Below are 12,501 nucleotides of genomic sequence, written 5' to 3'. Positions count from 1 at the left end.
GGCGGGGCTGAGGTGGGACGGAAGACACCGCCGCGTCATCTGCAGAGCTGAATAGAGGAGGCGGGACGGAGGTGCGACCGTGTAATAAATGTAGGACTTTAGCGACTCCTTGTTTTATTATCTTTACTAATTATCGTATTATTTACCCTTAGGATTTCATTACATTTAGTATTTCTTATTTTGCATTATAGAAATACTAAATGTCATGAAATCCGAAGGATAAATAATACGATAATTACTAAAGATAATAAAACAGGGAGTCGCTTAAGCCCTGCATATATTACACGGCCGCACCTCCGTCCCGCCTCCTCCGCCAGCTCTGCATATGTGCCTCCGTCCCGTCGAACCTCAGCCCCGCCTTCTCTCAATCAGCTGTCCGTTCTCTGTTATAATTTTGCCAAACCTCGAAAAATGTCTTCTGCGCATGCGCACGGACGACTCCTATCAACTGTTTTGTGACGCTCTGCAACCGGAAGTGACGAGGTCCGATTTTTTCACGGGTCCGACAAAATTTTAGAACACCGGTTCACACTTATGCGCTTGCGCTTGCAATGCGAATTTGCAGTGCGAGTTTACCTTATGTTTTTCAATAGTACCAGCGCGATTGTAATGAAAATTTGATTGCGTTGATTATGTTAATTAAGCTCAGGAGGGGTGGAGCTGAGGGGAAAATCAAACAAAAAATAAGAATTCGCACATAAGAATTCGCACATATCTGAACTGATAATGCGAGTCCAGACCGATTTACATTGATGTCTATGGAGACTAAATTCGCAACGCAACGCTGTAAACTCGCACAAGACCCTTTTTATCATCGCATCACATTCGCATCTGGATCGCAACGCATAGATGTGAATGACCGTCACAAATTCAATGTATTTTGTAAATGCATGCGATTGGAGACTATTTAGAACGCATCGCATTCGCAGTACAAGCGCATAAGTGTGAACCGGCACTAAAGGGGAAGTTGAGATTCCGGGGGGGAACGCCCATGGGACTATAGATGAGTTATTCTTATCAGAAGAGATTGATTGGAAGAAAGCAAGTGTTTATCACAGAGTGTATGGCCACCAGGGGGAGCTTTTTGGTGGATTGTATGAGATGAATGTAAACCGTAATGAGAAGTGCTGGGAGAAGAGAGTTAGCTGGATATGTACATCTGATGGAACTATAGACAGGGAGATTCAGGACTGTAAGGAACATTGGGGGATTCTGAACAATCTATAATCATCAGAAGATATTCCTGGGTTCTCCTAGTAATATAGTGTGCTGTGTGTATAATGGCAGGCATTGTGTGATCAGTACAATACACAATACATGGGGGAGAGGAGGGGAGGGGAGGCAGGGTGTACACACACACACACAAGTCCTGCCTAGTACAGGCCAGGGGGGAGTGTCTATAGTCAGGGCGGTGCAGTGACATGGGAAGAAATGTGTAGCAGGGTCACCAGTACTCTGCAGCTGTCAGGGCTCCCACACTGGCTCTACCCATCCCCTGTGCTGTGCAACACTCTCAGAACATTCACCTGGCATAAGGTAACTGCTACCACCTATTACTGCATGCACTGGGGGGTGTGGGGGCTTCAGGAGCACACAGAGCTAGGGGGAAGTGACAGGCACATGGACTAGCACATGGGCATTGAGGATTTGTTTTTACTATGTGTAGGAGATGAGAACTGTGCACATGTGTATAGATGGGCATTGAGGATCACTATGTGTAGGAGATGAGAACTGTGCACATGTGTATAGATGGGCATTGAGGATCACTATGTGTAGGAGATGAGAACTGTGCACATGTGTATAGATGGGCATTGAGGATCACTATGTGTAGGAGATGAGAACTGTGCACATGTGTATAGATGGGCATTGAGGATCACTATGTGTAGGAGATGAGAACTGTGCACATGTAGAAGTAGGAAGGTGCTTGTCTGGATACTGCTGTGAGATGCTTAAGGTCTCAATCAGATCGGTGCTAAGCTGCTGCCAGATCCGCGTGCATTCCGCCTCTTTGTGCTGGGATCCAGGCACCCACTCCTGCATGGATTGCATCCGTGCGCATCCACTTCTATAAATCTGCCTGCGGCTCAGCACGGAGAAAGCGACACTAATCTGCCGTGCGTATGAGCCCTTACATGGTATTCAACTCAAAAAACGCTTGCCACTCTTTTTTGATGCATTGACTGCATTTGTTTTCTTTTTGTAATCTATTCTCCATTATTTTACCAGTAAGGCCCTGTTCACACTGGCGGGGCATGGGATCTGACTTGTGGGAGTGCAAGTCGTATGGCGTGCCAAATTCAAATGTTTTCCTATGAGAGCAGTCTTAACTGATACGACACAAGTGTTGGGCCCCCTACACTCCATCCACACTAGCGCGACTTGTCAGCCTGACAAGTCGCGCTCCCTCGCGGTCCATTGACCGCTACAGGACCCGTTCTAATAGGAGCGACACAAGTCGTTTCGACTTAGACAAAGCGTCCTGTACTACTTCAGGGCGAGCTCGGAGCGACTTGCATAGACTTCCATTATGTGAAGGCCATGCAAGTCGCTCCGAAGTCGTGGTGCATGCGAATGCACAGGTCGCCCCCGAAGTAGTAAGGAGTCGTGCTGCCCCAGTGTGAACCAAGCATTATGCCTCGTACACACGTTCAGATAATCGTACGAAAATAATCACTTTCGACTTGATCACACGATAATCTGATCATTGGTACACAGCTTTCGACAGCCGATCATCCAACAAAATCCGAAGGGACAAACGCGAAAACTTCTGTCTTATGATAGCCTAGCAAACGACAATCATTTAATCAGTACAGTATGCGTCCGCTAAAAATCTATCAACAAAGACCGCGCATGATCAGAAACGGAAAAAGCCTGGCTGCCATTGTTTTTGTTTTGCATTGTATCTGATACGTAGCTACGCAACCAGGAAGCTTTTCCAGAATCATACGAAAAAATCCTACGTTTATATGCATTGTTGAATTCAATATTAATATCATGCAACAAAATGCGAACGATAAGTCGTCCAATTATCTGAACATGTGTACAAGGCATAAAGGCCACATGGTTCGAAAATCAGAAGTAAAATTTCATCCGAACGATCTGACGATTTTCTGATTGTTAGTATGGTGCTTTTGACAGCCAATTTACGAATTTTCAGACGACAAAAACTGGATGTGCAAGCTATAAAATTTTTATCGTACGTCAACACAATGTCCGATTTTCATTTAATTAGTACAGTTTTTGTCTGAAAAAAATCGTAAGAGCAAGACTAGGCATGCTAGGAAACAAAAGAATACATACAAAACAATCCAACACATGACTTCCCTTCTGAAGTTGAATTCTGTCGTACCGGAATTTTCGTATGAAAGTAACCTCTTTACTTTCCATATGAGACCAGCATGCAACAAAAATCAGACAAAACATTGTCCAATAAACTGAAGGTGTGTACGAGGCTTTAGGCTGGATACACACTATACTAACAATCAGAAAATTTGGCAGATTGTTCATCGGACTAAATTTTACTTCTGTTTTTCATATCGTGTGTACGAGGATTTAGGCTGGATACACACTATACAACTTTTGTTGTTTGACTTCCTTTAGATTTACCTTCAACTATGTAGTGCAAGGGCCGGCCTGATTGCATATGAATTGAAAGTGTTTAGGTTTGACCTCATATTATATGGTTTTGGTAAATCGAAAGACAGTTATATAGTGTGTATCCAGCTTTACTTTTTTTGAAAAAACGTTATAAATGATATAGGAGATGGGATTAAAAGTACTATTTCAGTCTTTGCAGATGACACCAAGCTATGCAGTGGAAGAACTTCCTTACAGGATATCTCCAACTTACAAGCCGACCTCAATGCACTGTTTTATTGGGCAACTATGTGGCAAATGAGGTTTAATGTTGATAAATGTAAAGTTATGCACTTGGGGGCTAAGAATATGCATGCATCATACATATTAGGTGGAGTAGAACTGGGGGAATCAATGGTGGAGAAGGATCTGGGTGTTCTGGTAGATCAGGAGCTTAATAAAAGCATGCAATGCCAAGCTGCTGTTTCCAAAGCAAGCAAAGTCCTTTCTTGTATTAACAGAGGCATGGACTCCAGAGAGAGAGATATAATTTTGCCCCTGTACAAAAAAAATAAAAAGTTCGGACTTTAGAATAGGTTCTTGCACTACTTTGGTTTGACTTTGATACAACTAAAAGTCGAACTGAAGTTGCGGGGCAAGGTCAGATCGGATGTCATGCGACTGTCAAGCAGTGTGAACGGGGCTAAGTCTGTAATTTTTCAACTTCCTTTAAAGTGGAACTAAACCCACTGATGTTACAGTTTCAAAAAACAGTTCCACTCCCAGCATGCTGGGAATGCTAACTGTCACATTTGCTTGTGCTGTCAACCAAACTGTCAAACATCAAATGCCTGGTGTCCTAACTAATCACATGTGCAGCACCATGGCAGCTACAGATCAAACAGAGGCAAAGATGGCAGCTTTTTTGGCTGAAAAGGGTAGGAGCAGTTAGAGGGTTGGGACAAACCATTTAACACTAATAGAAGTGCTTACAATGAGCAGCTTTTCATTTATGTAAAACCTTTATCCCAAAAGGAAAGAAATTGTTGTTGCTTAGAAAGGTTAGCTGGAGCTTTTTTTTGTTTTTTAATTAGGCAAGTCCATATAAATCTGCTAGTGCAGGGATCCTCAAACTACGGCCTTCGAGCTGTTGCGAAACTACACATCCCATGAGGAATTGTAAAACTCTGACATGCACAGACATGACTAGGCATCATGGGAATTGTAGTTCCTGAACAGCTGGAGGGCCATAGTTTGAAGACCCCTGTGCAAGTGCATCTAATACTACCCTCTCCCCAGATTGAACATTTTGTGAGGAGATGAACTATAATTTGGATAGAGGAAAATCTATGGACGTAGTGTAGCTGGATTTTTTTATAGTACCCCATAATCCCTTAATTTACAAATGAAGATCTTTTGGCATTGATGAGATAGCATGCACCTTGATAGAAACTGGTTGCAGGAGTGCATCCAAAGTAGAGATTAATGGCATATTTTCTCAGTCCTCTAGATTTGTGAGCAGGGTACCCCAGGGCTCTGTCCTGGGACTGATTCTGTTTAACTTGTTCCTAAACGACATTAGAATAAATCAATCCCACCATTTGCTGATGATACAAAGCTAAGCAGGGTAATAACTTCAACAAGATATTGCAACTTTACAAGAAGACCTTGATAAAAAAAATGAGTAGGCAGCTATTTGGCAGATGAGGTTGAACATGTAAATATGCATGCAGGTTACTCACTAGGGGGGGGAATCAAGGATGCAAAAGCGTTCGCCTGGGGGTTCTAGTCGATCAGATTCAGCAACAGCATGCAATGCCAAGGTGTAGCAAGCAAGGCAAGCAGACTGTTAGCTTGCATTAAAATTTATAATTCTAGCACTTTACAAAACTTTGGTTCGGTTGCATCTTGAGTGTAAAGTCCAGTTCTGGTCACCAATCTTCAGGAATATGAAGAACTAGACTTCTTCAACTGGAGAGAGTCCAGAGAAGGGCAACAAAGCTAATACGGGGGCTGGAAGACCTCCATTATGAGGAATGACTACAACCATTAAAACCCTCTCTGGAAAAGAGTAATGTGTAACAATGCTGCTGTTTAAAGGTGTCTTTGTTGCTCCTCCAGTCAAAGTGGAGACACCCTAAGGGTGTTTTCACACTAGCACTTTTGGTGCGCACCCGGGTTCGATTGACGTCAGAATTTGGTTCTTTTTGATGATGTGAACGCTGTCTTTGAACTCGGGTGCGCACCTGCGAACCGTACCGGAGTCCACTTAAAAAGGGTGGTCTGGGGTACGGTTTGTGTGAACTCCAGTACGGTTCGCTTCTGATGAGAACGCAACCGTGCCAAAGCAAGCAATTCTATCCATTTTGGCACCTTCTCGTTTACAGTGGTTGCCAAGCAACATTAGTATGCACCGGCTGCAGCTTGATGACACAAGTGTACTGCGGTTCGGATACAAAAATCAAATGTGAACACAGTCCATCGGGGGCAGGGGGAGGGGGGAGCAATCGAACTCGGGCTCGGACCAGGCAATTGCAGTGTGAAAACACCCCAAGACAGGAAGTCTGTTAGTTACAGCTGTAATAGAATACATTTTTGTTTATGTGTCTTTAAATTGGTTGTAAACCCCCCTCTCTAACTTATACCTACAGGTAAGCGCCAGTTAGTGTCCGATTGTCCCCTGTAGTGCATTAGCACATCTTTCCCAGCAAGGAGTGTTGTCTCCAAGGGTTAGAGAGGCTGGATTCACCCTTTTTTTATGGATAGTGTAGGACCCACTGACAATGGGGTACTTTGACGCAGTGGTGGGCTTGAGCACGATATGGCCATATGGTGGGACTAAATCCCCATTTTTATTTATGGATTGTCTCCATATTTGATAGTCATTTCTTTTGCATGTGTGCGTTATTCTTTTTTAATAAGCCTATAATAAGGCTTGCCTGTAGGTACTTTAAATATCTCCTAAACTTGCAGCGTTTAGGAGATGTTTACTGTATAGTGCGCCGTAGAGCTGCACGATTCTGGCCAAAATGAGAATCACGATTCTCTCACGATTCTCTGTGTAACATCTTTTACATTATAAAAAAAATTGGGATAACTTTACGGTTTTGTTTTATTTTTTTTATTCATTAAAGTGTATTAATTGCGTTTGAAAGACTGCTGCGCAAATACAGTGTGACATAAAAATTTACAACAATCACCATTTTATTCTGCAGGGTCTCTGCTAAAAAAAAAAATATATATAAATGTTTGGGGGTTCTAACTACTTTTCTAGGAAACATAAACGGATTTAACTTGCAAGCAACAAGTGTAGGAAAAAGGTTTAGTCTTTAAGAGGTTAAACTTCCTTCCTCCGGCAGAGGGAAAGAAAAGATACAATGTAATCATTTGTGTTTACAGTTGAGTGGGAGACTAATGCTGATAGGCTTTTGCGGGACGAGCAAGTGTCATGTTAAGATTGTCAGGGGGAGTGAATCGCAATCTCGATTCTGTTACGATTAATCGTGCAGCTCTAGTGCGCCTGTGCCGTGCCTGGTGGCTCCCACGCACACGTGTGGGAGTGATGTCACGCAGCACTGGCCCGTAGCACAGCCGGAGTCCGCGGACCCGGAAGGAAGATGGGGTAAGGATGGATGCGTCCCCAGCAGGGACGACGAGGGCTTCGTTTGGAGGTAGGTGTCACATAATGTGCTAAAATGCGATGCATACTATTACATTTTGTCTTTACTTTTTAGGTAACAAAAAACGAAAAAACATCACTGGCTTTACTTCCTCTTTAAGCTGGCCATACACTATTCGATATATTTCATTCAGCCTACAGTTGAACAAAAGAAAACTAGCAGATTCCTCCATCCACGCTGAACAGCGCAGATGGACAAATACCCCTGCTGGGCTATTGTATTCTGACAGCCGAGGCTATTGTATTCTGTTTGGATACAGCCACTATTTAGCCAAATATTCAAACTTTGTTGAACACAACAGGGCCACCCACTGAGCGAATTTTGGCTGAAAATTGTTCAGTGTATGCCCAGCTTTAGTTTACAGTTATTAGGAAGTGGTGGACTGGGTACTAATGAATATATGTGAAGTTTCATTTTAGTATACATTAGTCTTAGAAAAAGTCTAATGGATAAAATAATAATTTATTATACCTGCAAGGTGCAAGTTCTGTTTTAGAAGGAAGCAAAAGTGTATATTTTTTATGTCTATTTTAGAGAAAAGTAATGAAGAGTGGGGGTCAGACCAGGAAGGACCAAGAAGTAGTTAGTTTGATGGGCAAGGCTGGATTTGGCATTAGGAACGGTAGGCCTGTGCCTATATGTGGCCAAGAAGCTCCTTTTCTTTGCATAGTCACAGATTATGTTCCCAGGATCTCGAAAAATACTGGCATATTATATTAGCTTTTTACACATTCACATGATATTCTAAGCCAAGATAGGACCAGGTAAACAAAAAGTTGTATTGGGTAGAGCTGCTTTGGGTACCAAATGTGTGCTCACAGCTCCAGTAATAGAAATCTGGCCTTGTTCATGGGTATTGTGAAAGGAGGAATGAAAGGTTGCCCAGGACTGATTCATAGATATATGGAGGGGAGAAATGGAGCAATGCTGTCACTGACTTATGGATAGAGGGAGGAAAGAAATAAAGGGGTCTCTTTATTAATTCATGGGTTTTGAGAGAGGAAGGATGCTGTCACTGACTTGTGGGTATTGGGAAAGGAGGAATAGAGAGGTGCCAGCATTCACTCTTTGATATTGGGAGAGGAGAAATTGAGGGGTACCACTGACATGACTTTTGGGAGAAAACAAATGGAGGGTGCAATAACTGACTCCCCGGTATCGGGAGAGAAGAAATTAAGGGGTGTCCTCACTAATGGCACTTTTCCACTGCAAGTACCGGCTCGGCTCTACTCGGCCCTGCTTGGCCCAGTTTGCTTTTCCACTGCTGTTACCGCATGGTACGGTGTTGGAACGGTTCGGTACGGTTTGGTATGGTTTGCTTTTCCACTAAAGTAGTACTAAAGTTAAGTGGGTAGGATAACAACAATTCTCTGACCAATCAGTGGCTAGTAGTGACTGCATGCAAAGGATTGTGGGATATGGTACCGGTATGGTACCTCTTGGAACCACAATCGAGGTGGTACTGTTTTAGAGAGCCGTACCGTTCGGTTCCATGCAGTGGAAAAGAGCCGCCGTACCGTACCGTACCGAACCGTTCCTACACCGTACCATGCGGTACCAGCAGTGGAAAAACACAAAAGCGAGCCGAACCGTTCGGTTCCATGCAGTGGAAAAGCGCCTTAACTCACGAGTAGTGTGAGAGGAGAAATTGAGAGATGCCAATATGGATTCATTGATATTGGAAGAGAATTAATGGAGGATTGCCATCAGTGACTCAAGGGTATTATGAGCGAAGGAGTTGAGGGGTGGCTCCGCTGAATCATGGATATAGGGAGAGGATTTTAAGGATCTCATCATTGTCTTATGGGTTTTTTTTGACAGGAGGAAGATGCTGTCTGATTTATTAGCATTATAATTGAAGGAGATTAAAGTTGACTAGACACAATACAATCTTATTATGCAATCTCCTTTAAACCTTTTAACCAGTATGTAGTGCAAGAGCTTGCCTAATTGGTTGCAGATGATTAGATAGTTTAGGCAGGTTTAAGTGTCCATTCACACTGGTACGACTTGTCAGGCGACTTGGTCAGCCTGACAAGTCGTGCACCGTCGCTCCCATTGTTCGGTACAGGAACCATTCTAATAGGAGCGACATAAGTCGCTCCGACTTAGAAAAAGGGTCCTGTACTACTTCGGGGCGACCTGGAGGCGACTTGCATAGACATTCATGTTATGAAGTCCGTATGTTATGAAGACTTCACAGGTCACCCCCGAAGTCGAAGCGACCTAATGTGAACGGGGGCTAATAGTTGTTTGGTCAGATTGTAATGTGTGTGATGAATCGAATATGTCCTGGTTGAAACAGATTGACTTCTCATGAATGAGAACCTGCTAAACCAGCCACATTTTGATTCATGCCTGGTTTGCTAAAGTTTGCCTGTAACATACAGAGCATGAAACGTGAATGCAATTGTAATAACATTATATAATCCTATGAAAGACAGATTAATAAAAAAGGAGAAAATAGGGGAAAGATAAGAGAGCATGGTACCAGAGCCTCCATTTGTTCTACCCTTTTCCATCCTTCACATGGTAATCCTACATTTAAAGTGTGTTTTGCTAAAAACTAGTCCAAAGATGCAACAAGCAGAATTATTTTAAAATGCTGAGGTCTAAATGCAGCCCAGCAGTCATAATTCCACATTTTGAAAGGTTTCAACAGTAATCTTTTATTTTATGAGGGTACAAATGTGCACAAATAATAATCGCCCCCATTAATCAAAAATCCATTGGATTCAAAATGAGTAAAGAAAAAAACAAAACCTCCTTTTTTTTCTTTTAAATATCCCCTACACATGCCTATCCTGAAGGACAATGGCTAGCCTGTTAAGCGGAGTGGAGATGTCCGTGGGAAGCAGTGAATGGTATTGGTTATAGTGTCACAGGCTCACCAACTACTCCTTTGTTTTGTTTGTAGTAGGAGTTGGTTGTTGGGTTGTCAAAATGAACAATAGATTCATTTGCACACAGAACTGATAACATTCCTCTGCCTCCGAAAAATTCTCCAGTATTTTACAATCATAGAGGACTGCAACAATAACCACAAGTATGCAGCATCAGATTTTAAGATATATTTTTATTTAACCTTGTTCTCCACAACCAATTCTAATATGTGAAATTGCTAAATTTAGATGAAGCAAAGCAAAAAAGCAAAGGCTTCACTTGAAGTCCCTGTTTGACAATAACTTATCTCTTGTTTTTTTTAGGTTGGGGCTATTTTCAAGAGATCCAAGCCAAGTAAAGAGAAGCCTCTAAACTTCAGGATGTCTTCGCAAGCCTCGAAGGATCAGCTAGAAGGCCAGAAGCCCCCACTGTTAGTTGATGACCACACTGTAGTTACTGTCAGAGAATCAAAAATTCTAGTTCTTCTAAGGGGTCTTCCTGGGAGTGGAAAGTCAACACTGGCTAAAGATATTGAGCAAAAATATAAAGAAACATCACGTCTCATCTCTGCTGACCAATATGAAATCAAACCAATAATTAGGAGTTCTAGTGGAGGAGATTACACTAAATTGGATGACGAGTTAACAACTTGCTTTGAAAGACGTGAAGCCAATCTAGTTATCCTTGATGATACACACCACGATCATGAGCGCCTTGATGAGTTGTTTGATTTGGCCAACAAGTACCATTTCACGGTAGTTATCCTGGAACCCAAGACACCTTGGAGGCTGGACTGTGCACAGTTGAAAGATCGAAACCACTGGAAATTATCATTAGAAGAGCTTAAGAACCTAAGGCCCACACTGGAGAAAGATCTGCTTCCTCTGTACTTTGGATGGTTCCTAGCCAAGCGGGATGAGGATTCTCTGAGGAAGACCAGCCACGAGTTTCTGGAACAGCTGGGAAATTTGAAGGCCTTTAAAAAACGTTTACAAGCATGTAGGTATAAAATAATTAATTTAATATAGAAATATTTGTTTTACTTGTTGAGAGTCTTCATAACCATTGAACTAAAAATGCAATATAAGTTAGTTGCGTAGGAGACCGAGAGTTGTAGTTTTTAAAACATGTGGTTGCCCCTGTGCTTCGTATCACTTGATTTTTTATTGCTATCACCAAGAGGTTTCTTGTTGTATTTTCTAGTATCTGACGAGCATGCATGTTTATATGCACAATAGACACCTCCACTGTAACATTTAGTAAACCATAGACTATTGGCCATAAAGGTTAACCTGGTTAATGCTAATGAATATTGTTGCACTGCTGATCTTTTTACACTTTGTTAAATAAAATTAAATAGGCTTAAAGTCTAAATCCACCTCATAGACCATGTTACACCAATATTTAGGGTGTAACAGAGGCGTAACTAGAACCTTCAGGGCCCCGGTGCAAGAAACCATGAAGGGCCCACCCGGATCCCTGGCTGGGGCCTTACCTTCAAGCCTGGGGTTCTTCCCACTGATCCTGGGGCCCTTTATTCTTGTTGTGGGGTTCTTTATTATGGTCCCACAGCGGGACCCTTTCACAAGTTCTGCAGTGGGCCCCCTTCCTGCCATCTTGGGGCCTCCCCACTGTGATGGAATGCCAGGGCCTGGCCACAAGTGCGACCTTTGCGATCCTGGAAGTTTACCCACTGGTGTCAGTAGATTTTATTTTTTGGTATTTTAATTGTATTATTTTTTATCTTTTTATTTTATTTTTTTTACAATGTCACTGACTATGACTCCTGCAGCTACAGGAGGGAAAAAGGAGGACAGTGATTTCTCTACATGCTGCCCCACCGCCCCTCCTATCCAGGTGTACAGGGGAGCCGCACAGGCCCCCTGGAGCATGGGGCCCGGTTGCGAATGCAACCCCTGTAGTTACGCCCCTGGGGTGTAACATGGTTGCCAATAGACCCCCAAACAGCCCCCCTGTAAATGAATGAACTACAAGTCCAGCCTGGCACTGCAGCAGCTGCATTTGTAGTTCTCAGTAAAACACAAGTATGATGACTACCGCACTCGTACTCTATTTGCACTTCTTCAGCTCAGTAACTGAAAGTCCTTATATCTGTTTGGACATAGAGCTGGACTAAAAATTATTTGACACGAATCACCAATAACTGCAATGCTTTGCAGGCTGATCTGAAAAAATAAATAATGTATGCACTCTTCTTTTCTTGTTTTCTTTGCTGCAAAAAAGGTTACATGTATTATTTTTTTGCGAAAAGTGGACATAGCCTTTAAAGTACCAAGCACATTGTATGGTCAGAAATAATATAAAGGTTAAAACATTCCCTTTTTCAGAGCAAAAAATTGTA

General features: G+C 42.5%; 1 protein-coding gene across 2 annotated transcripts in view; it reads left to right on the top strand.

Annotated features, from left to right (window-relative positions):
* The first annotated feature begins 1,420 nt into the window (after positions 1 to 1,420).
* Positions 1,421 to 12,501, top strand: part of CNP (2'',3''-cyclic nucleotide 3'' phosphodiesterase) — a 42,538-nt gene continuing 31,457 nt past the window's right edge. The window contains exons 1-2 of one of the 2 annotated variants that reach the window (XM_082272612.1): positions 1,421 to 1,536; positions 10,463 to 11,138. In XM_082272612.1, coding sequence (XP_082128738.1) covers positions 1,432 to 1,536; positions 10,463 to 11,138 — 781 coding nt within the window. In that variant the 5' untranslated portion in view covers positions 1,421 to 1,431. Of the gene's footprint in view, positions 1,537 to 10,201; positions 10,303 to 10,462; positions 11,139 to 12,501 lie in introns of those variants that run through there. The other variant, XM_082272613.1, reaches the window with a different exon arrangement.

The sequence above is a fragment of the Pelophylax lessonae genome (assembly GCF_965119305.1).
Source record: "Pelophylax lessonae genome assembly, chromosome: 11".
NCBI classification, from domain to species: Eukaryota; Metazoa; Chordata; class Amphibia; order Anura; family Ranidae; genus Pelophylax; species Pelophylax lessonae.
Note: the sequence above shows the minus strand (reverse complement) of the source record. Positions and strands in the feature narration are given on the sequence as shown.